At 39.3% G+C, this 26,086-nt stretch overlaps 1 protein-coding gene across 2 annotated transcripts in view; it reads left to right on the forward strand.

Moving 5' to 3' along the window:
- Gpat4 (glycerol-3-phosphate acyltransferase 4) overlaps positions 1 to 26,086 on the forward strand; it is a 42,169-nt gene that overhangs the window by 10,380 nt on the left and 5,703 nt on the right. For both annotated transcript variants that reach the window (XM_015506214.2, XM_015506215.2), the window contains exons 2-8: positions 9,017 to 10,024; positions 20,396 to 20,465; positions 21,311 to 21,611; positions 22,375 to 22,449; positions 23,229 to 23,318; positions 23,514 to 23,607; positions 24,407 to 24,522. In XM_015506214.2, the coding sequence (XP_015361700.1) occupies positions 9,860 to 10,024; positions 20,396 to 20,465; positions 21,311 to 21,611; positions 22,375 to 22,449; positions 23,229 to 23,318; positions 23,514 to 23,607; positions 24,407 to 24,522 (911 nt within the window). In that variant the 5' untranslated portion in view covers positions 9,017 to 9,859. The remainder of the gene's footprint in view (positions 1 to 9,016; positions 10,025 to 20,395; positions 20,466 to 21,310; positions 21,612 to 22,374; positions 22,450 to 23,228; positions 23,319 to 23,513; positions 23,608 to 24,406; positions 24,523 to 26,086) is intronic.

Raw genomic sequence — 26,086 nt, forward strand, 5'->3', positions numbered from 1 at the left:
TTTTTTTTTTTTTTTTTTTTTTGTATCATTAGAAGTTCTATAGAGCAGGCTTGGCACGAGGGAAATTTATTTTAGGCTACTTTAAGAGATGGGAAGGTATAGTAGTTAAAGAGCATGCATCGTCTTGGAGACCAAGGCACTTGTCCTAATTCTGTTCTACCATTTACTAGTTGTGTGACCCTGGAAAATTAATTATGGAAGCCTAGTATGTTTAGTATTCACCCTGATTTATGTCATCTAGACTGATGACCAGGTGATTGAAATGTGTATCCTGAGTGGAGAATCAGTGCATCCAATTGTGGTCAAACAAAGAATGGTTCTGGCTAGGTTTTTCAGGACCTACACTGCTCACATCCCTGCTGTTTTTGTACATGAGTATTTATTTTGTGTGTGTGTGTGTTGTTGTGGGGGGGGTTATTGGGAATTGAACCCTGGGGTGCTTACCACTAAGCTACATCCCTGTCCGTTTTTAGTTTTTATTTTGGGACAGGGTCTTAATAAGTTGTGAAGGCCAGCCTTAAATTTGCAATCCTCCTGCCTCAGGCTTCTGAGTTGCTGTGATTACAGGCCTACACCACTGCAGCAGGCTGGGTATCTACTTTCTTGATTTCAGAATTGCTGTGGCAGAATCTTAGTCTTTGTTTATGCATTCACACAGTGTGCCATCTTTAAGCATCAATTTTTTTTTTCCTGATTTCTACAGCAGTCTTTTCTTCCCCCAAGTGTGTTCTGCAGACACAGGTGTAGCTTTGTTTTTCCTCCCTGTCAGACCTCATGAAGTTTCTGGTTGGGAACCTCATGCTCCAGCCACTTTAGGGGATTCAGAACATTTTTAGGCAAGAATAATAGCAGAAAATAGATTGTGCATTAATGGCATGTCATTACTTTTTGGGAAACACTTTCAAATGCCCCTCCTCATTCGTAGTGACAGGTTTAGAATAGAAATAAAAATAATAGTTTACGCATTTTAAGCATTTTCTACTATGAAAAGAGTACTGGAAAAGAACCTTATGTTTATTGTCTCATAATCTTTTTTTGGAGGGGGATTTTACTATTGGGATAATATTTTTATATATCTTTATATGGGTTGCATTATGGTAATTCAGTACATGTTACAAGGTGTAATAGTCAAATCAGGGTAATAAGCATTTCCATCTCTTCAAACATAATTATTATTATTATTTTTACCAGTACTGGGGATTGAGCCCAGGGATACTTTACTACTGTGCTATACCCAGCCCTTTTTTAATTATTTATTTTGAGACAGGTTGTTTAGGTCCTCACTAAGTTGCTGAGGCTGACCTCAAACTTGGTGAGTCTCCTGCCTCAGCCTCCAGAGTTGCTGGGATTATGGGCAGGAGCCACTGTGCCCAGTACATTAATCATTTTTTTGTTTTGGGACTTTTGTACTCTTCTAGTTTTTTTGAAATATATCATAGATTGTTTTAAAAGAAGAACCAAAAATAATTCTTCTAATTATGTTTTGATTCCCCTTTATTGAATTTCTTTCTGACCCCCTTCTCCACTGCCCTTAACTTAGTCTCTAGTGACTGCTATTCCAATCTGTTCTTTTACAATATTGCATGTTAGCTTCCACAAATGAATAAGAATATGTAGTAATTGTCTTTCCAAATAATCTGAATTATTTCACTTGATAACCTCCAGTTGTATTTATGTTGCTCCAGGTGACAGGATTTCATTCATTTTTATGGCTAATATTCTGTTGTGAATATATACCACATTTTCTTTATCCATTCATCCCAAGGTCATGCAGGTTGATGCCATGTTTTAGCTATTGTGAATAGTGCTGCAGTAAACATGAGAGTACAAGTAACTTTGGCATAATGGTTTTATAACACCTTTAGATTTATACCCAATGGTGGAATTACTGGATTATATGGTAGTCCTGAGTTTAGTTTTTTGAAGACTCTCCATACTGTTCTCTATACTGGCAGTATTGATTTACGTAACCACCAACAGTGTTTTTTATGGTGCTGGGGATTGAATCCCAGGGCCTCACGTGAAGCTGAATAAACAAGTGCTCTGCCACTGAACTATACCCCTGCACTGAATTGTACTCCCAATCCTCGTTGTCTCTTTCTGTCTTTTTTAACAGATGAATAATATTCCATTGTATCTTATACTCCTGGATATCTGTGTTTCTTTAGATGGTATAAGTAATGCTGTAGTCAGTAACCTAGCACCTACTTTTCTTTTGCAAATGAAAAAGGGGTTTTTCAATTTCAGCCCTTGGCGTCTGTGGCCAAGTCTTTGTTGTGGGGCCCTGTCCTGTGCATTTCAGGATGTTTGGTATCTTCTCAGCCCTCTATACTCTAGAAGCTGGTAACATCCCATTTCTAGTTGTTATAACCAGATAATTAGTGGCAACGCAAACATTGCCAGCTTTTCTCATCAGGGTCAAAAATAACACCTGATTGAGAACATTGTTTTAATTTATTCTTAGGATAGTTTTTTTTTTTTAACAAATGAAATAACTGGATCTAAGGTTAGGTGAATTTAGAATTTTTATGGCAATTGCTAAACTTTTCTTTATTAAGAGGCTGTACCATTTTATGCTTCAACCAGCTGTATTCAAGGATATTTTCTCATTCTCACCAGTATAGTGGTTTATCCATGGCCAACAAATATATGAAAAAATTTTCAACATCTCTATCTGTTGGAGAAATGCAAATAAAAGCTACATTAAGATTCCATCTCACTTCAGTCAGAATGGCAATTATCAAGAATACAAATAATAATAAATGTTGGTGAAGGTGTGAGGAAAGAGGTACGCTCACATTGTTGGTGGGACTGCAAATTAGTACAATTCACTTTGGAAAGCAGTATGGAAATTTCTTTAAAAAAAAAAACTAGGAATGGAACCACCATATGACCTAGCTAATCCTGCTCCTTCGTATTTATACAAGAGAACTAAATCAGCATACTATAGCAATACAGCCATTTCAATATTTATAGTAGCACAGTTCACAGTAGCCAAATTATGGAACCAGCACATATGCCTGTCAATAGACGAATGGATTAAGAAAATGTGGTGTATATATACAATAGAGTTATATTCAGCCATAAATAATGAAATTATGGCATTTGCCAGTAAAGGGAGGAAATGAAAAACATCATGCTAAGTGAAATAAGGCAGACTCAAAAAATCAGGGGTCAAATGTTTTTTCTCATGTGGCAGCTAGAGCAAAATAAGGAAAAGAGGTAGTGGGGGATTGAACATCAAAAAAAAAAAAAATACAAGGAGTAGGTGGAGGTGGTCTGGAGGGAACAGGTAAGGAGAGGAAATGTGGAATGAATAATAACAAAATCATGTTATGTGTAAATAGGTATATACCGCAGGGCATTTCCCCTTTGTGAAAGCAGCAATCAAAAATGAATAAAAGAGCAAAAAGGAAGATAAGTAGAGGATTAAGGATTGGGGGTGGGGGGGGTGGAAAACTGGGACTGAAATGGAGTAGATCAAATCCAACGCATGTATGATTTGGTCAAAATGAACCCAGCTACTACATATAACTAATGCTCTGATTAAAAAAAAATTTTTTTTTTGCCATATTTCTGTTATAGCTAACTTTTTTTTTAAAAGGAATTAAATTTATTTTTTTATTTCTTTTTTTTTTCTTTTTTCTTTTTTAATTTTTTTATTGTTGTTCAAAACATTACAAATTTCTTGATATATCATATTTCACACTTTGATTCAAGTGGGTTATGAACTCCCATTTTTACCCCATATACAGATTGCAGAATCACATCAGTTACACATCCATTGATTTACATATTGCCATACTAATGTCTGTTGTGTTCTGCTGCCTTTCCTATCCTCTACTATTCCCCCTCCCCTCCCCTCTCCTCTCCTCTCTCTACCCCCTCTACTGTCATTCATTTCTCCCCCTTGTATTATTTTTCCCTTTCCCCTCACTTCCTCTTGTATGTACTTTTGTATAACCCTGAGGGTCTCCTTCCATTTCCATGCAATTTCCCTTCTCTCTCCCTTTCCCTCCCACCTCTCATCCCTATTTAATGTTAATCTTCTCCTGCTCTTCGTCCCTACTCTGTTCTTAGTTACTCTCCTTATATCAAAGAAGACATTTGGCATTTGTTTTTTAGGGATTGGCTAGCTTCACTTAGCATAATCTGCTCTAATGCCATCCATTTCCCTGCAAATCCTATGATTTTGTCATTTTTTAATGCAGAGTAATACTCCATTATGTATAAATGCCACATTTTTTTTTTATCCATTCGTCTATTGAAGGGCATCTAGGTTGGTTCCACAGTCTTGCTATCGTGAATTGTGCTGCTATGAACATCGATGTAGCAGTGTCCCTGTAGCATGCTCTCTTTTTTTTTTTTTTAATATTTATTTATTTTAGTTCTCGGCGGACACAACATCTTTGTTTGTATGTGGTGCTGAGGATCGAACCCGGGCCGCACACATGCCAGGCGAGCGCGCTACTGCTTGAGCCACATCCCCAGCCCCGTAGCATGCTCTTTTTAGGTCTTTAGGGAATAGACCGAGAAGGGGAGTAGCTGGGTCAAATGGTGGTATAGCTAACTTTTTAAAATGAGCACTTGCTACTTTCTATGCGTGTAGTATTTTTTGGATTATGGATTTTGTGTTCTACTTTGAAATAATCTTTAAAGCTTTCTGAAAGTTTGGTATCTAGAACTGAAGATAGCCCACTGGGTTTCTTCTGATCCTAATGAAATAATATGTACTGTTTATTTGTATCTAATATGTGGCAGACATTATACTTGGTGTGCTTTAAAAATGCACGTGTGTTATCCTTTTGTTCCTGTGACCAAAATACCTGACAAGAACAATTTAGAGGAGGAAAAGCTTCTTTTGACTTATAGTTTCAGAGGTTTAGTCTATGGTGGGCCAACTCCATTTCTCTGGGCCCAAGGTGAGGCAGAACATCATGGCAGAAGGGCATGGTAGAAGAGTGCTGTTCCACTCATGGCTACCAGGAAGCAGGGGTGAGGAAAGGGGGCTGCAGGGAACACTTAGTGACCTGCCTCCTTAGCCACACCCCTACCTGCCTACAGTTACCACCTAGTTAGTCCATTTAAGTTAGGATTAGGTAAGACCTCTCATAATCCAATCATTTCATGTCTGAATATTCCTACATGAACATAAGATCTTTGTGGGGGCGTTACTTTATATCCAGTCCATAACAGTATATATTCCTATGTAGTCTTAAGCATTTATTTTTAATGAAATGGCATTTCTTTTTAACCTTTCAGATTGGTACTTGGCATCTCTGGACATATTCTGACAGTCATGGTTTCCTGAATTAGAAAATGTCTCAAAGAGTTAGCTGGGAAGTATTTGATCCTGCAGTTAGGAAAGATAACAGTTTCTACCACATACTTGATGAAGGGGTGTAGAGGCCCTAATTATTTATTTATGAATGTCACTGGGAATTGAACCCAGGAGCACACTACCACTGAGCTACATTCTCAGCCTTTTTTTTTTTTTTTTTCCGATAACAAGGCCTCAAACTTGTCCTGCCTCAGCCTCCTGAGTCACTAGGATTAAAGGGTACACCCCCAAGCTCAGCTTTGAGGTCCTGATTTACGTTAACTTTCCTCTAATTTTTCCTCTTGGGCTCTGTTTTTTTCCAAAATCTTGAAAATTGGGCAGGGGATAGATATCACTCAGTAATAGAACACTTCACGAGAATGTGTGAAACCCTGAGTTCAATCCCCAGTAGTGCAAAAATACACAGAAACAAAAATCATGAAAATTTGAAATTGTGACTTTATATATGTTTACTTGCTTGATTGTTTTCTCTAGGAATATTTGTTCAACAATAATATCTAACCCTGGAATAAATATCTGGCACATGGTGTGTGCTCAGTGAATATTTGTTGAATTGAAGAACTAGTCACTCCAAGAACTGAGGCCATCTGGAGGCCTCCAGGCTTAGATTTGCCATTCAGCAGGTTGAATTGTTTAGTTGGCCTGGAGATGGGCTCTGTTGCCTTCCTAAAAGGTTCAGAGTTAGTTGGCTCTTATGTTTCTCTCTGGAACATTTGAGCTGTTGAGGCAACTTTGGTCCAAATGATTCTTCGTGAGTTTAGCTGGAATCCAGATGTGGAACTTAAGTTATTTCTAGGAATTAATGTTTTCCCCTACTTCACACTTTTAAATAGTCATGGTTATATTTACCTGAGTTAAAGTAATATCCTCTCCTAAATCAGCAGTTATCCAGAAATTGTACTTTGATTGGATTCTTTTCAGATGTGAGTAGAGTTTTGATATTTCCAGACATCAAAGTCTGTATTAAGGGGTCCATGAGACACCAGATACCTCTGGCTTTAATTATTTTTATACTAATTCCCAAGTTGTTTGGAAGCTTATTTGATAACCAGTCCCAGTTTGCTTGCTGTTTCCTCTACTTCTGAGAATTTATGTGAAGATTAATGTTGGCTGGATAACTTGTTTGGCTAGTTTCCTGTTCTCTGAGAGGCTGGCACTCACAAATGTGAACTCAGGGTGCGGCGGGACAACGTGGGGAGAGGTCACTACCTCTGGGGAAGGAAGGATCAACTGTGTCATGGGTTGCAAACTTTCTGTAAAGGGGCAGATAGTAAATATTTTAGGCTTTGTAGGCTGTGGTCTTTGTTATAATCTTTTTAAAATTCTCTCATCTCTTTAAAGACGTGAAAACCATACCTATCTCAAGGTAAGATATGGATCTATCTCAAGATCCATATAAAACTGGCCATAGCTAGAGTTGGCCCACACATTGTGATTTGCCAACCCCTGAACTAGGTGAAGAAATTAGTTTGTTGCTACATGTGTTTATTGTTTGGGGGACATTAACCCAGAATAACATTGGGAATTCTCAATTGATTGTGATTCAAAGAAGAGCCATCAAAACTTTGGCATGTGGCGTCAAAGTCGCCCTAATGACAGTCACCCTGGGTCCCTGAAACTCAGAGTAACCTTGGCCAGTGGGACAGAGGTTTCTTGCTGCATCTTTCTCATGGGAGGGTTGAGATGAAAGACTGGAGTGGAGGTACAGCTGTAGAATTAGGCAGCGATCTGACAGGTAAATGGAACACAGTGACGCAGATTCCTCAGCTGCTTTGGAATATAGTTAGAAATCTGGCATGCACATATAGTTTGGCCAGTTTATAAAAATGAAAGAGCATGTCTGTACTTTGGATTCTGAGAAGAACACCAAATCTTGATAAGTGAATCCAGATCTGCTTTGTGGTTTTTCTCTAATCACAAGAAGTTCTGTAGAGCAGGCCTGGCATGAAAGAATTATTTCAGGATAGTTTGTGAGATAGGAAGAGGTCAGAGACAAAGGCACTTGTCCTTATCCTATTCTACCACTGTGAATAATCTCCTAAGTCTCAGTATCCTTGCCTATAAATGGCCTTGATAATAATAATTCTTCCAGAGTTGTGAGAACTAAGTGAAAACAATATATGTAAAGTGCTTATTACTCAGTGCCAATCATCTTGTAAGCATTCAGTAAATGTTAGCAATAATAATGAGGTAAAAGTAGAAGAAAATGAGGGAACCTGGGGATCAAAAATGGGAACTTTTGCTGGGGATATAGCTCAGTTGGTAGAGTGTTTGCCTTGCTTGCACAAGGCCCTGGGTTCAATCCCCAGCACCAAAAGAAAAAAAAAATGGAAACTTTTATTTGTGACTCATTGTCACTGAACTGTCGTGTCCTTGTTGAGTATTTGATCACTGTGTGAAAAAGTGTTGGAGCTGTATAGAAATGGATCTGTGTCTATCTCTCTTCATTTCCTCATTTAGAAAATGGAATAATACATGTTGACAAATTCAAGGTAACCAAATGAGGTAACATGTTTGAGTTTATAAAGCATTGGACAGAATTTAAAATGAAGTCAGTACCTGTTCAATTCTTGAATTTCTAAATATTTTAGGACAGAGCTAGATGATGATTTGTGAGAAGCCAAAATCTTTTTGCCAGGGACTCGAGTTGTAGCAAGTGCCTAGCACATGTGAGGCCCTGAGTTCAGTCTCTACACCATGAGGTACAGGAGATCTTTTGCCTAAAAGACTTGATAGGATACTCCCAGGTTCAGGACTTGATAACTTGTGATATGGAATGAATACTGTAAAATTGGAATGTTTTTGTGAGATATTCGAAATAGTGGAATTTTAAAATGAGTAGCCAGGGTAGGGAGATAGACTGCAGGGGTTTAATCTCTATGGAGGAAATAAAACACTGTTTTGCAATGTTGAAACTATGCATTTCCTTTTCTCCTGCAATTCTGTTCTAGGAATTTATCCTAGAAATATATTCACCATGTGCATTTTATGTACTAAATCTCACATGCATATGGTTATTCATTACATTTTTATAAAAAACAAAATGGAACTACTAGTAGTCTCTAGCTTTAGGAGATTGGTAACCTAGGTCCTGGTGTATTCTTAACAGTTGAAAACTATATATACCTGCAAAGAGTGCAGCAGCTCTGCATGTGCTGATGGAACTATTTCCAGGATATGTTAAGCTAAAACCAAATAAAAAGCAAGGTGAAGAACAATGTTTGTTGTATGCCATTGTTGTTGCTGCCAGGCCTGGGCAGAGGAATATGACTTCCTTGTATAAGCAGAGACTATCAAGGGCAGATTATGAAGCTGGTACTATGGTTGAATCTTGGAGAACTTTGGGTAACAGGACAGGTAGGAGGGAGATTTACATTTCATAATATACCCTTTTGGTCTTTTGAAATGTGTCTTTTAGACGTGCATGTTCTGTTCAGAAAGTTTGAGTGACCACAATTCCTATCATTGGAGTTGAAACTAGATGGAATATTTGTTTTCCTCTCATCAGTGTCTGCCATATGTGGCCCTGCCTGGTTCCTCTGTCTTCAGTGGCTTGAGAAGCTGGCTCTGACGATAAGCTCATGGTGAAACAACCCTCCCTGCCCGTAAACAAAGCACATTGACATTTCTCCTCTTGATTTGTGTGACTGACAGTGTTTCTCTTTCCACCCCTAGATCTGGCAGCATGTAAACAACTTTTTGCCAAGGTCACCGCTGAAAAGGGGGCCTTAAGGGAGAAGAATATCGAGAGTACATCAATGCCAGGCGCGTCTGGAATTACACTCACTGCAGGCAGCATGACACATTCAGTGCCAGCATCTGTGTCCTACTGGAGAAGGTTGGGACTCTCCACGTAGGAGGGTCCTCGGGGCAGCAAGCACCAAGAGCCTCTCCAGAGGGAGAATGGGGCCAGATACGAACTCTCTACAATGAACTTGATTTTCAGCTTATGAAGGAATTTTAAGTAAAACGATTATTTAATTTCCACATATTCACGTTCAAAAAGCCTTCTGGGTGAAGTACTAACAGTCACCCTCCTCTACGGGAGTTTTCAGGATTTTTCTGGCACCAAGGTGAACTCTTCTTGGTACTTCTGGCAATACAGATCTGCAGGACAGATTTATCTACTGAATGCTCTGGGGCAGGAAAAGAAAGAAAACCTCTGGAAGCAGTATAAGTATAGCAGAGCAGAGACCCCTCCCTCGGTGCTCACTTGCACAGAAACTCAGTCTGGACTTGGATGTTTTAACTAAAACTTATCCTCCCGCATTCACTGTGAAGTCTCTCTATTCTGGGGAAACCTGGCATTCTTGGGCTGCTTCCTGTGGCCCTTTTGTACTGTCATTCTGCCCCCAACCCTTCTATACAAGCAGTTGAATGATGTGAACTTTGGAATGGAGTATTTTACTCTCGGAGGACTGACTTCCTTTCATAGGCTGCTGGTGTTAGAAAGGACCATCTGAAGGCTGTGATTTGTGCTTGGGGAGGAGGGCACTGGCCTGGCCTGGATCCTCCACCATGTTTCTGTTGCTGCCTTTTGATAGCCTGATAGTCAACCTTCTGGGCATCTCCCTGACAGTCCTCTTCACCCTCCTGCTTGTTTTCATCATAGTCCCTGCCATTTTTGGAGTCTCTTTTGGTATCCGAAAGCTCTACATGAAAACTTTGTTAAAAATCTTTGCGGTAAGTTGAACTGTTACAGTAAGTTTATTTCACAGAGGAAGGAGGGAGACATGCTTTTAGGCGAAAGAGTTCTTACCTGGCCAATGGCTCTCTCTTCATTGAATAGGGAGAAAGTGAGGAGAATAGGAAGTGGCATCTGGTGAAAAAAGAATAAATGTGTACTTTTGAAAGCCTTTGGCAGTTTTTCTCAGAGAGCTAAGCTGCTTGTGTATTTGATTCATGCTGAGCAAAGGGACTTATTCCATGACTCCACAGCTTGCCTGTTTATTTCATAGAGAATGGGGCTTAGAATTTTAAAAATCATTGCCAGACTCTATATCTTCTTGTGTAACAGATAGTGGAGCACACAGCTGTAGCCAACATATCCCCTCACTGATAACCTTTTCTCTCCTTGGTTTATTTATCTTAAGTAGGTTCTTGTATTTTAGACAAAAAAAGGCATTTGAATTGTTTTGTTTCCTGAAAGAGAAGGATAATAAATTTCTGAACATATGTCAGAGCTTGGATCTACCACTAAACAGAACTAGTCACCTTACAGTGAAAACAAAAAGAGTGATATTTCCTGAAGTTGATCCATGCAGTGAGACTTTAGTTTTTTGAACCCAGGGACACTTAACCTCTGAGCCACATCTCCAGCTCTTTAATTTATTAAATAACCAGCCGGTTAATTTATTAATTGCAATGTCAGTAGTTACCAGATCTTCAAGAATTGTTTTCCACAGCTGAAACCATGTATACTTTTGAGAAATGCAGCCTTAATGGTAATGATATTGCAGCATTACTTGTTCATATGGTATCTTTTGGTTTTGTTTTGTTTTGCAGTGCTAGCCCAGGGCCTTTCACATTACTAGGCAAGTGCTCTACCTCTGAGCTGCACCTTTAACCCTAATTTATAGTCTTTAGAATAAATGTTTTACTTTCCTTTGGTTCCTTAGAATTTTGTGGTGAATAGGGTAAATATCTGCATTTTATCAATGAAGAAAGAGACAAGTGAAATATATGAAATGTTATATTACAGTGGAAATATTTTTATGTATATCATTGTGATATATTAAGTATATTCATGGTATTTTACAACCACTGCCTCTGTCTTGTTCTATTACATTGTCACCAGTTCAAAAAAAAAAAAAAACTTACTCATTCAGCAATCAGTCCCTATTTCCCCTTCACTCAACTGCTGGCAACCTGTGTTCTGTCTCTGAGGATTTACCTAATATGGATATTTCATGTAAATGGAATCATACCAAATGTGCTCTTTTGGATCCGGCTTCTTTCACTTAGCATAACATTTTCAAGGTTCATCTGCACGATAGCATGTATCAGTGTTTCTTTTTTGTGTGCATGGTTAAATAATATTCTATTGTTTGTCTATACCATAATTCGCTTCAACTCATCCACTGAAGGACATTGATGGTATGTTTCCACCTTCTGTCTGTTGTGGATACTGCTGCTTTGAACATGTATATACCTGTATTTGTTGAAGTGTCAGTTTTCAAGACCAATTTTTTGAGCACCTCTTATGATAATGTCTGGAGTTATGGGTATGTGGACGTAGCCCTTGCTGCTCAGCAGACCTGGAGATCAGCAGCATATTTACTGCCTAGGAGTTGATTATGAATGAAAATCTCATGCCTGCTGTAGACTACTGAATTAGAATCTGCTTGCTTTTTTTTGGCGATGCTAGGCAGGAAGTATACCACTGAGCTACATCCCCAGCCTAGAATCTGCATTTTAAACAAGATACAGATTTTTTTTTTTATACATTAAAATCTGAGAAGTAGTTATCTAGTTGGTCTTTGAGCTGGCTGTTTTACTAATGTATAGTATCTATTTTAATCAGTCAGGAAAAGGGATTTTCATACATTTCAGGCCAAGTAAATCTTTAAAGAACACAGGATCCCTGTAGACAATATAAATATAAGGTAATATCATGCCCTTTAGTTGTGGAAAACATACACCAGGACAGAAATAGTAGAATGATAAACTTTTAGGAGACAACAAGGTGTGATATCTAGTAGCTTTTATTCAAGTTTATAGGCAAGTGATTCATTCTTGGGCCCACGGAAATTGTCATTTTTAGTTTTTGTGTTATTTATTTTTGGGGTTGCTAAGCATTGAACCAAGGCCCTTGTACATGCTATGCATGCACTTTAACACTGAACTACAACTCCAGCCCCCTGAAATTGCTATTTTTCAAAAAAAAAACATTTAATTATTTATATGTGGTGCTAAGGATTGAACCCAGGACCTTGCATGTGCTAGATGAGCGCTCTACTGCTTAGCTGCAACCTGAACCCTGAAATTGTTATTTTAAAAATGCATAAATAAGAGTTATGATCCTAGTGTTTTTCTTTCTAACTTGGATGGCAGTGGATGAAATAAAAGGCCTAAAATCCACGTTTTTGAAAATGTCTCCCAAATTTAATATTTTAAAGTTCAAATATGCCAAGTATATCCATCTCATGAATCTTTATGTGTGGCGGTGGGGAGGTTAACTGGGGATTGATTCCAGGGGCGCTTTACCACTGAGTTAAATCTCCAGCCCTTTTTATTTTGAGATAGGGTCTCACTAACTTGCCAAGGCCAACCTCAAACATGTGATCCTCCTGCTTCAGCCTCTTGAGTGGCTGGGATTACAGGTGTGCATCACTGTGCCAGGGCTGTGATTTCTATTTTTTAAATGTACATTCTTGTGATTTTTAACATAGTTTATAATTATACAATGGAAAATTCATTAGGTGTTTAGTGTTAGGCCAATTTGTAGAACATGTAATCTTCAGCCTTCAGACATTATAGACCACATCTTGACAATCACTGATTTGTACATAGCAGTTTAGAAATGGTGATGAAAGTAACATGTATTTGTAAACTCAAGATTAAACATTTAAAATAGTAGGTGTTGGATGGTGGAATGTGATAGACATCATTATCCAAAGTACATGTATGAAGACACGAATTGGGTGCCAACATACTTTATATACAAACAGAGATATGAAAAATTGTGGTATATATGTGTAATAAGAATTGTAATGCATTCTGCTGTCATTTTTTTTAATTAATAAAATAAATAAATTAATAAAGTGGTAGGTGTTGAGGGTGTATCTCAGTCTTAAAGCACTTGCCCAGGAAGCATGAGGTCCTAGGTTCAATCCCCAGCATGGCAAAAAAGGGAAAAAAAAAAATTTTTTTTCTAAAAATAGATTTTACTTCCTAGAGGACTGGGCACATAAAGGGTTCAGAGTACCCTATAGTACCTGTCCTGTGGAGCTTCATAGACTGAGTTGGCTATATGCTAGAATAAGGGTTGAGCTAGAAAGGACTGGTGCATGCCTGCAGGGGTTTACGGAGGTTCTGGGAGAGTGTCCAGTCTATTAGTGTGTCACCTTTGGTTTCTGTTCTGAGTTGATTTTAATAGAAAACTCAATACTACTTTTATCAGTGATAATATTTGGTAGGAACTTGATTTGTCCAAGCCAGTGTTAAGCCTTGGAAAAGATGTATCTTGTGTTCCATGTATATATCTAAAAGACACCCATATTTATGGGTGATTTTTTTTCTGTTTTTGTTTTTATTTTATAGAGGAGTGTCAATCCCCTGTAAAGTAAATTACTATAGCAAACTGCCATATACTGGGTGACCTGTGAAATTTACTTCTCATAGTTCAGGAGGTTCTGAAGCCAAGAGCAACATAATGGCAGATTCAGTGATTGGTGAGGGCCTGCTGCCTGTTCCCAGATATCAGTCTTTCTGTGTCCTCAGGTGATAGAAAGGGATGAGGGAGCTCTCTGGGCTTTCTTTCTGAGGGCACTAACCCCATTCATGAAGACTCTACCTTTATAATCTTAATACTGTCCAAAGACCTCACCTCCAAATATATCACATTGGGGACTGGGTTTTAAGATTTTGGCAGAGGGAACATAAAGGTTTAATCTCATGGCAGAGATTTTCCTTCTACCTTTTTTAGACTCTTCACTTTTTTCTATATTAGGATGATATATGTAATTTTAAAACTTAAGATAGTTCAGAGATTATCTTAATGCAGTTTTGGGAGTAAGGGAGGTCTTGAGAGGCTGAGGAGACCTATTTGGACCTTCTAGGCTCTTGTCATGTTATAGAAAAAAATTTAAGGCGACCTCAGGGTTTTGTTTTGTTTTGTTTAAATTTTTTTAAATTGTAGATTGACACAATACCTTTATTTATTTTTATGTGGTGCTGATCATCAAACCCAGAGCCTCACATGTGCTATACCACTGAGATATAGCCCCAGTCCCATCTCTGGTTTTAGTAAAAATAAATTTTTATTAGAGAATGAAAGGTGGAGACATGCATTCTGAAGAATTGGAGCTACTTAAGAGTCAGATGCGCTTTTGGGGTTTTAGGCTGTTCTTTTAAAGAAAAGGGGTGGGCATGGGAAGGCATATGGGAACAGTGTCAGCCTGGGGAACTCAATTCTTTGATCATGGATCACAGAATGTTTATAGTGATCTGGTCTCCAGGACCTTCAGGCTGACATTGTCTCCTCTATCTAATAAATAATGTTTAGAATGTGCCTGTATTATAGGTACATTCCCTTTGTTTTATCTCATTTGAAATAAAATACATCTCCCTTTGTTTTATCTAATTTGAAAATACATTGTATAGTCTAACATAAGCATTAATCAAATCAGGTAATTTTCATAAATAATTGAATTTACAATAACTTTAACATAAAAATTTCCCAGGAATTTGGGAATAATGGAGCTATAGTTTCCTTTTCCTTTTGTCTTCTATCTTTATTTATTTTTTTTCTTTCTTCACTTGTCTCTCTCCTGATATATACATTTTTATCATTTAGGGAAGCCTTTTGTTTTTTGTTTTGGTATTGGGGATTGAACCCAGGGTGCTTTACCACTGAGTTATATCCCAGCCCTTTTATGTTTTATTTTGAGACTCACTGAGTTGCTTAGGGCCTTGCTAAATTACTGGGCTAGCCTTGAACTTGATATCTTTGTGAGCTGATGAGATTACAGATGTGTGCCACCACATCCAGCAATATTTTTTAAAAATAACTTATTTGGGGGCATTAAGATGTGATTTAATTGGTTCTGGGGATCAAATCGGGGGCATTTCATATACTAGGCAAGTGCTTTACCACTGAGCTACATCCCTATTCCTCTAGGTAGACTTTTTTCCCTGAATACCCCACCCCCAGGTGATTCTGTTGTTCATCTTCAGAAGGTGGATCTGGATTACCCACTCTTGAATGTGAGCCTAATTAGTGATTTGTTTCCAAGAAATAGTAGTGGTGAACTTGAGGTGTTGCACCTTGTGATATTAGGTTTAGAAAAGGAGATATATCTTCTATCTGTGCTTTTTCTTGGAACCCAGCCACCAGATGTGGCAAAGGTAGGACACCTGTAGGTGTCTCAGATCACAGTCCCAGCATCTCATGCACATCATGGTAGGGTGAACCTTCCAAGGATTCCAGTCCTCATTCTTCCATCCGCCCAGCTTATGCCAGTCCTATCTATAGTCTGTGGATTCTTGAGCAAAATAAATGATGCCACTTTTTGGAGAATAGTAATGTTACAAAGCCAGTCACTAGAGGCTATATATTTTACTGGTTATTATTACAACCAGATAAATAATATATTAATAGATAATTTTAAACATTCATCCATGTCCCACAGTTTATAACACCTTTATTTGCTTATTATATTTCTTTTCAATCTTTGATGAAAAATACACATTGATATTTTGACTGTGTTAATAGTGTGGACATTTAATTTTGTGGATATTTTCTTTTGTTATTAGACATTTTCACATTTTACTACATAATATTCATAAAGATTATTAAAACTGAATATATGATAGTTCGTGCAGTATATATACCTATGGTTTTGACAGACCTAAGCAGCTCTGGCTTAACAGCTCTTTTTCATATTTCGTTCTCTATAAATAAACCCAGAGAAGATATTTGTATACCTGCCACTGGGGGAGATGAAGAGGATATAAGTGATGGGATCAGTGTCTGTCTGTCCCCTCTCTTGTGCTGAGTTACTGAAGACTATCTTGTGCAGAGAGCAGCATGTTGTCTTGGTGTTTTGCTTCAGATGTCCTCTGCACAAGTGGTGATGGTATTTTTTGGCGTGGGAAAAGGAAGAGAAGAATGCCTGGGTAAAAAGGAGAAAGATGAAAATAAATGACCTGAATTCTGCCTGAGGTGAAAGGAATTGATCAGGTCAGTTAGAGAAGATGAGACTCTTGAAATCTGATCAGTGTTCAGCTCCAAAGTTGAGTATGTTGGTGGAGAGTCACAGAAACCGGTGGTGGTGGTGAAGTTGAATACAAGATAATGGGATTGCAATAAATGGGCATTTGTTTTTGGGTCAGGCAACCTTTACCTTAAATACTTTGGGCTTTCCCTGCCAACTCTAAAACTTGACCTCAGTCATTGAATTTTTCCATTTTCTATTTCTTCATCTATAGAGTGGGTGTGGTAGTTCCTGTCTCCCATGGCTGTAGTGAAAGAAGTGTTGCTAATTATGTATGTCTTTCCTACCCTGTGAGAAGTGCAATTCTATTATAACCTTGAAGGTAGGTTAAGGACAGACTGAAGGAGATGGGACGATTCATATCAGGGAAGTCTTAGGTTTGTTACTTCAGGTCTTTTCTCATATGGAGAGGTTGGTGAAGAGAAATACTGGGAGTTGATTAATGAAATGGACCCTTCATTGACTACCTGCTTAGTGCAAGGCACTCCCAGACTCTGCCAGAATGCACATATGAGTAGTTGGCTCCTTCCTTTCAATGTATTTGTAGTCCCATTGGAAACACAAATATGCACTCATAACTAATTCAGCAAAGGTTAATTCTGATTGCAGGAATTGGGTAGGTAACATTTCATCTTAGATTTGGCATTTGAATTGTATCTTAAAAATGAAGAAGACAGAGCATAATAGAAGTGCAGTGAATAAAGATGAAAGTCTTGTTTAGAGACAGCACACCACACACTAGAGCAAAAACAACCAGTTTGTGAAGAAAGGGGGTAGGTTACAATATATTTTTTTTCTCTTTCTGTTTTTTGTATAATATTAGGGATGGAAGTCAGAGCTCTGCCACTGAAGTGCTAATGCAGGCCACTAACCTTTGGTCCTCCTGCCACAGCCTTCTGAATAGCTGGGGTTACAGGCACATGCCATTTTATTTGGCCTGAATATTTCTTTAGTCATTGAGCTTTTCTGAGCAAGTGAATGACAAGATCAGACGCTGGAGGAAAAAAAAGCAATTAGTGTAACAAGAGAATAAGGGAGTGAATGATGAAGTGGCATGAAACAAGAGGTAGATGTGTGAGAGAGGGCTATTTAAGCAGTGACTTGCTAGGGTTTGGTAACATAGAGGGACCTTGAAAGCTGGAGTGGTTAAAGGGAGAGGTGTTACTCACCAAGATTGGGAGTAACACTAGAGGAGGCTTGCTGTGAATCAGGAGCAAGTGTGCTGCCTCTGAATCTGCTTGCTGCACTGGGAGGGCTGCCTGGACTTTTTCATTGCAAACATAAAGTTGGCACTTCTGTAAAATTAAGAATAAAGTTGTAGACTTGGCAGTAGCAGGAAGGAAGGAAGAGATGTGTTAAAGGTGGAGTGTTTGCATGGGAAATAGAAGGGGATAGATGATCAAAGCATCTCTTTTGTAAATGCCAGGTTCTTCAGTTTCTAATTCATGGGAAAATGCAATGGAGACTGACTGAAAAGAAGGGGAAAGTTTCTGCTGAGATTAGTTTTGCCAGGACTGTAGCTCTTAACTAATTTTATTAGTTCCTAAATTATAGTGTTTAATAGAATAAATAACTAGCAAAAATGCTGCATGAAGGACCATCTACATTTTACCTGCCAAGATCTCCGTTCAGATTAATGTTACCTAAGATCACTGTATTGTTAATACCCTTAAATTGTCTTGGGCTGAAAGGGGAATATGTAATTAAATATTGAATAGCCTGGCATCTCAGTTCAGAGGAAGAGATTTTTATGGTGAAATGAATTCTGAAGCTAGGTTGGTTGGTTGTTTATTTATTTAGCAGTACTGGGAATTGAACCCATGGCTGTGCAAGCACTCTACCCCTGCCCCACAAACTACTTAAAGTGACAGCTCAGAGAATCCAATTGCATAGTTTCCAGACATTGCTATTGTATTGTGCATTGTCCTGTGGTATCATAGTATAAAATGTAGCTGGTCTTTGGGCCCAGTTCCTGTCACAGAGCTCCTAAAACCCTAGGAATTTGCTGAGTGATAGTAGTGTCTTTTATTATTTGCAGTGAACTTCCCGCTCACCAACCCTTTTATTTGTTCAGTTCTGGGGATTGAATTCAGGTGCTTGAAAACTGAACTATATCCCTAACCCTCTTTATTTTGAGATGGGGTTTCACTGAGTTGCTCAAGTTAGCCTTCAATTTGTGATCCTTCTGCCTCAGGCCAGTGCCACTGTGCTTGGCTCACATTTCACTCCTCTGATCACACCCGAGTTTATGCTAATGGTGTGACTTAAAGGGGGATCCTAAATATTCTCTGGATATGGGACTAGTCACCCAAACAACCCAGTGATTAGATTGTTGGGAATTTGAACCCCACCCACTGACCACTGAGCTCTTACTTAAAGAGGTGGAGAATCTCAGAGACACCCTTCCAATTAAAGCAAAACCCACAGCCTGATGTCATATCTCACCTACCTATTGCTGTCTAATGTATCAGTATTGTCATAACAGAATCAAATGTTTCTGTACTGAACATTGTTACACCAATACGGAGTTTTGGCCCAAATGTAAAACCTTAAATTTTGGTTGAGTAACCTGTTATCTCTATGTCTAGGTTTGTCTTGCCTCTTTTCTTTTTCTTTTTTTAAACCTCTTTCCTTGTTCCAGAAAAACAGGTGGAATTTACCTTCCTCCATTTTAGGAATTATTTTAACATTTTTTTCCAGAAGAGATAATCCGTATAAGCATAAAGCCAAAGATATCAGCTGTCAAATATCTGAAATATAGAAAATGGGTTGCGTTTTCTGGCCTTCAACATTTTTTGAGTGGATGACTCTTGAGAACCACCTTTTTTTTTTTTTTTTTTTAAGACAGTGGCATTTGAAGAAATTTCCATTTGGGATTAAGTCACTGATTATACTCATTTCCCACTTTTGGCTTTGCTAGATTATGCAGAGCAATCTAGCTGGTACTTGAGGCTCTACCAGCAGAATCTACATCAGATACTTTGGGCCAGGTGTGTTTTGCATTTGCATGGCACCATAGGGTTCTCTCCCGCCTTCCATAACTGTGAACACAGAATTTTGAAGACATCTTTTTAATATTTTCTTGATTCAATGTGGAAATAACTTTCTGTTCAGTGATAACATATTCCAATAGGGAATGAGTGAGCTAGCTCTTGTTTTTACCTTTCATTATGTGATAGTGGAAGGACTCCACCTCAGCCTCTGATTCTATTTTACTTCAGTTAAAAATGTTTTAATGAAGGTAGAGAGCTCCAGGACAGCCACTTTCTCAGTCTCTTCTAGAGTTCAGAGATTTGAGTAATAAGACGACAGAGTGCTTTGTGTTTCCATGTTCTGTCACATGCATGATGTTGTTTGATCCCAAAAGACCCCACAAAGTAAGAGGTGTCACGATAGTGTTGATCTTCTATTGCAGGTAAACAGACCAAGATTCTGAGGGGATGGGGAGATCTTGAGTAAGACAGCTAGTGAGGGCTAAACTTGGGCGTTGAAACTGAATGATTTAATTTGCAGTGCTGGGGATTGAACCCAGGGCCTCATATATGCTAGGCAAATACTATACCACTGAGCCATACCCTTAACCTGAACTGGATTTTTAAAATTTCCAAATACCCACCACATTTAATTCAGTGAAGCAGTCCCAGGGCTTTCTGTGTTGTTGTGGGTTTCTTCTGCAAAAAGGTTACTCTTGTTACAGTCCAGACATACACATTATTTAAGTCCTTTATATCCTTGAAAATTAAAATTGTTGCTTTCTGGATTAATTTGAAAAGATACGTGATTTTGCTAGTTGGGTACTGTCAGTTGGCAAGTTCCTTAAGTATACAGGGAAAAGAGGTTCAGGCAGTGAGAAACAAAGCCTGAGTGACTTGCCCAGGTTTTTGGGGTTTCCAGCTTTTTCCTCTCAGTAACTTGGAATCCTGGAACCTGCTTAGTGGGGTCCTGGTTATCAAGGAAGGTCCTGTTCTGAGAGGGGTGTAGGTCCCCTTTCAGAACGTGTGCTGCTTGGCTATAGTCCAATCCCTTTCACAGAATGGAAAAGGAGGTGCTCACTGATTGAAAAAGGATCTCATTCATGCTCTCATATTTTGCCATCACCTCCCTTTTCTCCCAACAGTGGGCTACCTTGAGAATGGAGAGAGGAGCCAAGGAGAAGAACCACCAACTTTATAAGCCCTATACCAACGGTAAGATTGTGTCTTGATTCTTAGCCTAAAAGAGCTCTTTGAAATATGTTCCTAAGTGCTTTCAATCGTACACTTAGTCTGTTTTCTGTTCCTATAACCTGAGAGTGGGTAGTTTATAAAGAAAAAAGGTTTATTTGGCTCTTCATTCTGGTGCATAGAGAAATACAGGGTGCAGTAGTGCACGCCTGTAATCTTAGAGGCTTAGGGGCGCTGAGACAGGAGAATCTCAGTACAAAACCCGCCTCAGCAATGGCAAGGCGAGGCACTAAGCAACTCATTTGAGACCCTGTCTCTAAATAAAATACAAAATAGGGCTGGGGATGTGGCTCAGTGGTCAAGTGCCCCTGAGTTCAATTCCCAGTACCAAAAGAAAAAAGAAAAATCCAGATAGCATAGCATGGCATTGCTGAGAGCCTGGCTGCTTCATGATGTGGTAGATGGCATCACATGGCAAGAGAGCATGTGTGAGGGAAGGAAGAAGTAAGGAGATGGTTACGTGATGAGAGAGTACCCAAGAGAATGGGGAGGGTCTGATCTTGCTTTTTGGAAATTAGTTCCTTATCTTGCAGGAACTAATCCACTTCTGCAGATCTGACTCCCCAAGATACCAGTGTTTGTCCTCTGATCAGACATGACCCCATGACCTAATCACCTTCCATGAGACCTTACCTCTTAAAAATGCATAGCTCTCAATAATGTTTTGAATCTTTAGGGGGACACACTTAAAATGTTGTTAAACCATAGCACACAGGTACCCTTCACTATTTAAAATGCAGTTATTTGTACCCTATTTCTAACATGCTCCTTCCTAGCTTGCTGCTTGACCAGGGTGTTCTCTTTTGTAGGAATCATTGCTAAAGATCCTACTTCACTAGAAGAAGAGATCAAAGAGATTCGCCGAAGTGGTAGTAGTAAGGCTCTGGATAATACTCCAGAGTTTGAGCTCTCTGACATTTTCTACTTTTGCCGGAAAGGAATGGAGACCATTATGGATGATGAGGTGACAAAGAGATTCTCGGCGGAGGAATTGGAATCCTGGAACCTGCTGAGCAGAACCAATTATAATTTCCAGTACATCAGTCTTCGGCTTACTGTCTTGTGGGGGTTAGGAGTGCTGATTCGGTATTGCTTTCTTCTACCACTCAGGTGAGGGCAAGGTCTGGTGAAGATAAAAGACTTGACCTGCTTTCCCTGAGCCCAAAGCATGATCTGCCTATCTCTCTGTTTTGTTTTCCCATTTTAGAAAGAATAGTGTGGTTCTTTCATTTTTCAGTCCATCTGACTCTTGAAAAAAAGTACCTTGGTATGGTTATCCTTTAAAGGCCCTTGGATTCTCTGCATATCAGACGGAAATAGTAGGGTTTTATGAAGATAGATTGCTTGTCTAGATGGACTGAACACAGGGACAGGGAACATCATGTGCTTTCTGGCCACTGCTCCCTGGGCATGGCCTTTCTTCCTGAAGCTCGCCTCTCCAACACAGAGGCGCTGGCGATTTCTGTTTTTCTGTGCTGTGTGTTCCGAGGATGCCTTGAGACATGCCAGTACCTTTAGGCTCTGCCTCCTATTGCTTCAGAGAGGCTTTGCTTCAGCCAGGGTGTAAAGCCAGAGGGCAGGGGAAAGACAGCAGGACAGTAGTTGCCCAAGGGCAGAACAGCTTGCTTTAGGGTTTCCTGTCACTCTTAACTGCCTGATGCCTGAGGTGCTAGTCAGCTGAGAAACAGATTCATAGTTGGCTTCCCATTTGGAATTATAGTGATCCCTGGTTCTGATAGTCTGCTTGCATTTCTGGGTGGAACTCTTGCCTGGTCTTAGGTGCTCAGATCTTGCAGGTGGTTTTGGGGATTCCTGCTTTCATTTTCACACATTCACTTGGTTTGCTGTGTTTCAATTTGTCTTCCTGTTACAGGATAGCTCTTGCGTTCACGGGGATTAGCCTCCTGGTGGTGGGCACAACTGTGGTGGGATACTTACCGAATGGGAGGTAAGTAGAGCACAAGTGCTCAGTTGTGGGGTGGTCAGTTCTGGGAATGGTGGCTGATACTGCAGGCCAAGCTACTCTTTCAGATACTAACCCAATCCATAAAGTAACCCTGTGGTAACAGTAAAGGCTTTCATTTAGTGATTGATCTTGACCTGTTACTATTTTGTTTGGTTTTGGGTTTTTTTGTCCTTCAGCCCTCATACTCTTCGCATTTTAAGACAAAAAGGCAGCAACCACAAAAACATAGGGTCCAGGGCCCAAGTGTTAACAGTTTTTATAGCATATCACTCAATTTTGAGCATTCTGCTAAGTTGATAAATTGATGGGATAAGGAAGAGGGTAAAGTTTTAAAAAATAATTAGGAATGCGAGTAGATTTTGTCTTTTTTTTTTTTTTTTTTTTTTTAAGCTTTGTTCTTTCAGGGAAGTTGTAGGGCTAGCAGACTTCTCTAATGCTGGGACTGGTGAGGAGGTTGAACTCTGGGCTTGGCCTGCCTCTGGGAATGACTAGGGGAAAGGACTCGAGGAGATACCCTGGCCCACCTGTGTTGGGAGTTATAGGCTATGAATACTGAACCAATAATGTAGGGGAATGTAAGCAAGTCTTGTTGCCATTTCTTTGTTTCATCTTGTGTGACATAAAGAGGATAATACCTTACAGGGTTTACAATACTCAGTAATATTTATAAAAGCATTTTTCAGATTTAAATGGTTGGAGTCAAACTTGTCCCATCTTCTTACAGGTAAGATAAAACCTCAAACTTTTTCCTATTGTTGCAGGTTTAAGGAGTTCTTGAGTAAACACGTTCACTTGATGTGTTATCGGATCTGTGTGCGAGCCCTAACAGCCATCATTACCTATCATGACAGGTGAGGCAACTTTGTTTGGATGCAAAGGGAGATGGTGCTGGCCCAAACTGTGACTTGGACTCACCTGCACTCAGCCAATTGCAAAGAGACTTCTGAGCTTTAAGTTAGAGCTGGTGAAATTTATGAGGTGAGAGATATGCTCTAAGTTAATCGTTTCACACTCATTTTTATTGCTTTGCATATTTTTTACACTAGAAAAAACAGACCAAGAAATGGAGGCATCTGTGTGGCCAATCATACATCTCCTATTGATGTGATAATTTTGGCCAGTGACGGCTACTATGCCATGGTAAGTTTTTTCCTCCTATTTTTTTGAGGCAGGACTCCTTAAAGGGTCAGAATTGGTTGACCTCTGAACCTTTCACAAAGCACCTTCTTAAGGTTATAAATATGTAAGCATATTGTTACCCGTGGACCCTTGATCTAGATTGTCACCTTGGGGAACTCCTTGGGGACTAGGGACTTGGAAATAGGAGGTATTCTGAAGTGATAAGATTGTGGCTGAAGTTGGTACTTTGGCTTTTTTTTTTTGGCAAACCATGGAAGAAAGGGTACAGGATGAGGATGGGGACTTGAAAGGACTGGATTCGAGGGCATTTGAGAATGGCCAGAGGGGCATTTTATTCATTCATGCATTTCAGTACTGGGGATCAAACCCAGGACCTCACACATACTTAAATAAGCAGCTCTACCCCTGAGGTATGTCCCCAGCTCCTTTTTTATTTTTGAGACAGGGTATTAAAGTTGCGCAGGCTGTCCTTGTCCTTGTCCTTGAAATCATCCTGCCTCTGAAGTAACTGGGATTATAGGTGTGTGCTACTGCACCTGGCACACACCTGGGAGGGACACAAGGGATCACTCAACTTTACTATTTAGGGTTTTAAGTTATTTCTTTAATTGTATATCTCTGGTTAAAAGGAGACATTTAGGATTCAGAGTGGTTTTTTGATAGTGAGAAACCTGCAGTTAGCAATCAGATATCTATGGATGAAGGTTGGAGTACTCATTTTTGGGACCTATGGCTTCTCCCCAGAGTTGGGGGTATTGTGAGAAGGTGGCTTCCTAATTATTCTTTTGTCTGAGATTAGGTGGGTCAAGTGCACGGGGGACTCATGGGTGTGATTCAGAGAGCCATGGTGAAGTCCTGCCCCCACGTCTGGTTTGAGCGTTCTGAAGTGAAAGATCGCCACCTGGTGGCTAAGAGGTAAATGAACAATGCTATTTGCCCAGTTGTAACATAAACAGAAAACGTTTTAGGGGTAGTTATCCATCCACTGTAAAGTTATAATTCTCTGTAGAGTATAGTTCTTACACAGGGCCTATACTCTTCTCATAATGAATTTTTTCCTAAAACAATATGAAAAGTATAAGCTGGTTGTGATGTATGTACACCTGTCATCACAGCAACTTGGAAGACTGAGGCAGGAAGTTCACAAGTTAGACGCCAGCCTCAGCAACTTAGTGAGACTCTGTCTGACAATAAAAAATTAAAAAAAAAAAAAAGGTCTGGAGATGTAGTTCAGTGGTACAGCACCCCTGAGTTCAATCCCCAGTATCATAAAAAAAAAGTTAATTAAAAGTATGAACTTTCTGGCTGGGGATGTGGCTCAAGCGGTAGTGCACTCGCCTGGCATGCGTGCAGCCCGGGTTTGATCCTCAGCACCACATACAAACAAAGATGTTGTGTCCGCTGAAAACTAAAAAAAATAAATATTAAAATTCTCTCTCAAAAAAAAAAAAAAAGTATGAACTTTGATTGCTATTAGAAATCTCCAAACAGATTCGTTATCATACACACACACACACACGCACACACACACACACAAAACTCCTCTGGAAAAGAAAAAAGAAAGAAACACACACAAACTGCTGCTCAGTCTCCTTCTGGTGCATGTAATGAAAAGAGTTGCAGTAATGACATCAAGACTCAGTTGAGTTTATCTTCCACAGGTCTTTGTGAACCTCCCACTAAATTCTTGTTGCTGCACCTTTGCTTAGGGACAGAATATTGAGACAAGGGACTGTCTGTTTTCCCCAGTTTTAACAGAGTACCTGAGATTGGGTAATTTATGAAGAAAAGCTTATTTTGATACACAGCTCTTCATGGCTGGGAAGTTCACATTTGGGTGACCACATCTGGCAAGACCTTCATGTTTCACCATAACATAATAGAAAAGCAGAAGTGGCAACAGGCAGGTGCAGATGAGACAAAACACAAGAGGCTGCCTTGCTTTCTAATACCCTACTGTTTTTTTTTTTTTTTTTTAGGACAGGAATAAGTTGTTTAACAGACATTACTCTTTTTTTAATATTTATTTATTTTTTTAGTTTCGGGTGGATACAATATCTTTATTTTATTTTTATGTGGTGTTGAGGATCGAACTCAGCGCCCCGCACACACCAGGCGAGTGTGCTACCGCTTGAGCCACATCCCCAGCCAACAGACATTACTCTTAAAGTAACTGATCTAGTACCATGAAAACTGCATTAATCCCTCTTAACAACTTAATTACTTCTTAAAGGCCCCACCTCCCAACACTGTTATAAGGCAATCGGATTTCACCATAAATTTTTTTGTGTGGGAGGGCAAGTACCAAGGATTGAGCCCAGGGGAACTTAACCTCTGAGCCATATCCCCAGCCTTTTAAGTTATTATTTTTTAAATTTTGAGACAGGGTCTCACCAAGTTGCTTAGAGCCTTGCTAAATTGCCATTGTAACTGGCTCACCACAAGTTTCTGAAGGGATAAACCATAGCAAGGTCCAACC

Source organism: Marmota marmota, unplaced genomic scaffold, assembly GCF_001458135.2.
Source record: "Marmota marmota marmota unplaced genomic scaffold, marMar, whole genome shotgun sequence".
Taxonomy (NCBI): Eukaryota; Metazoa; Chordata; class Mammalia; order Rodentia; family Sciuridae; genus Marmota; species Marmota marmota.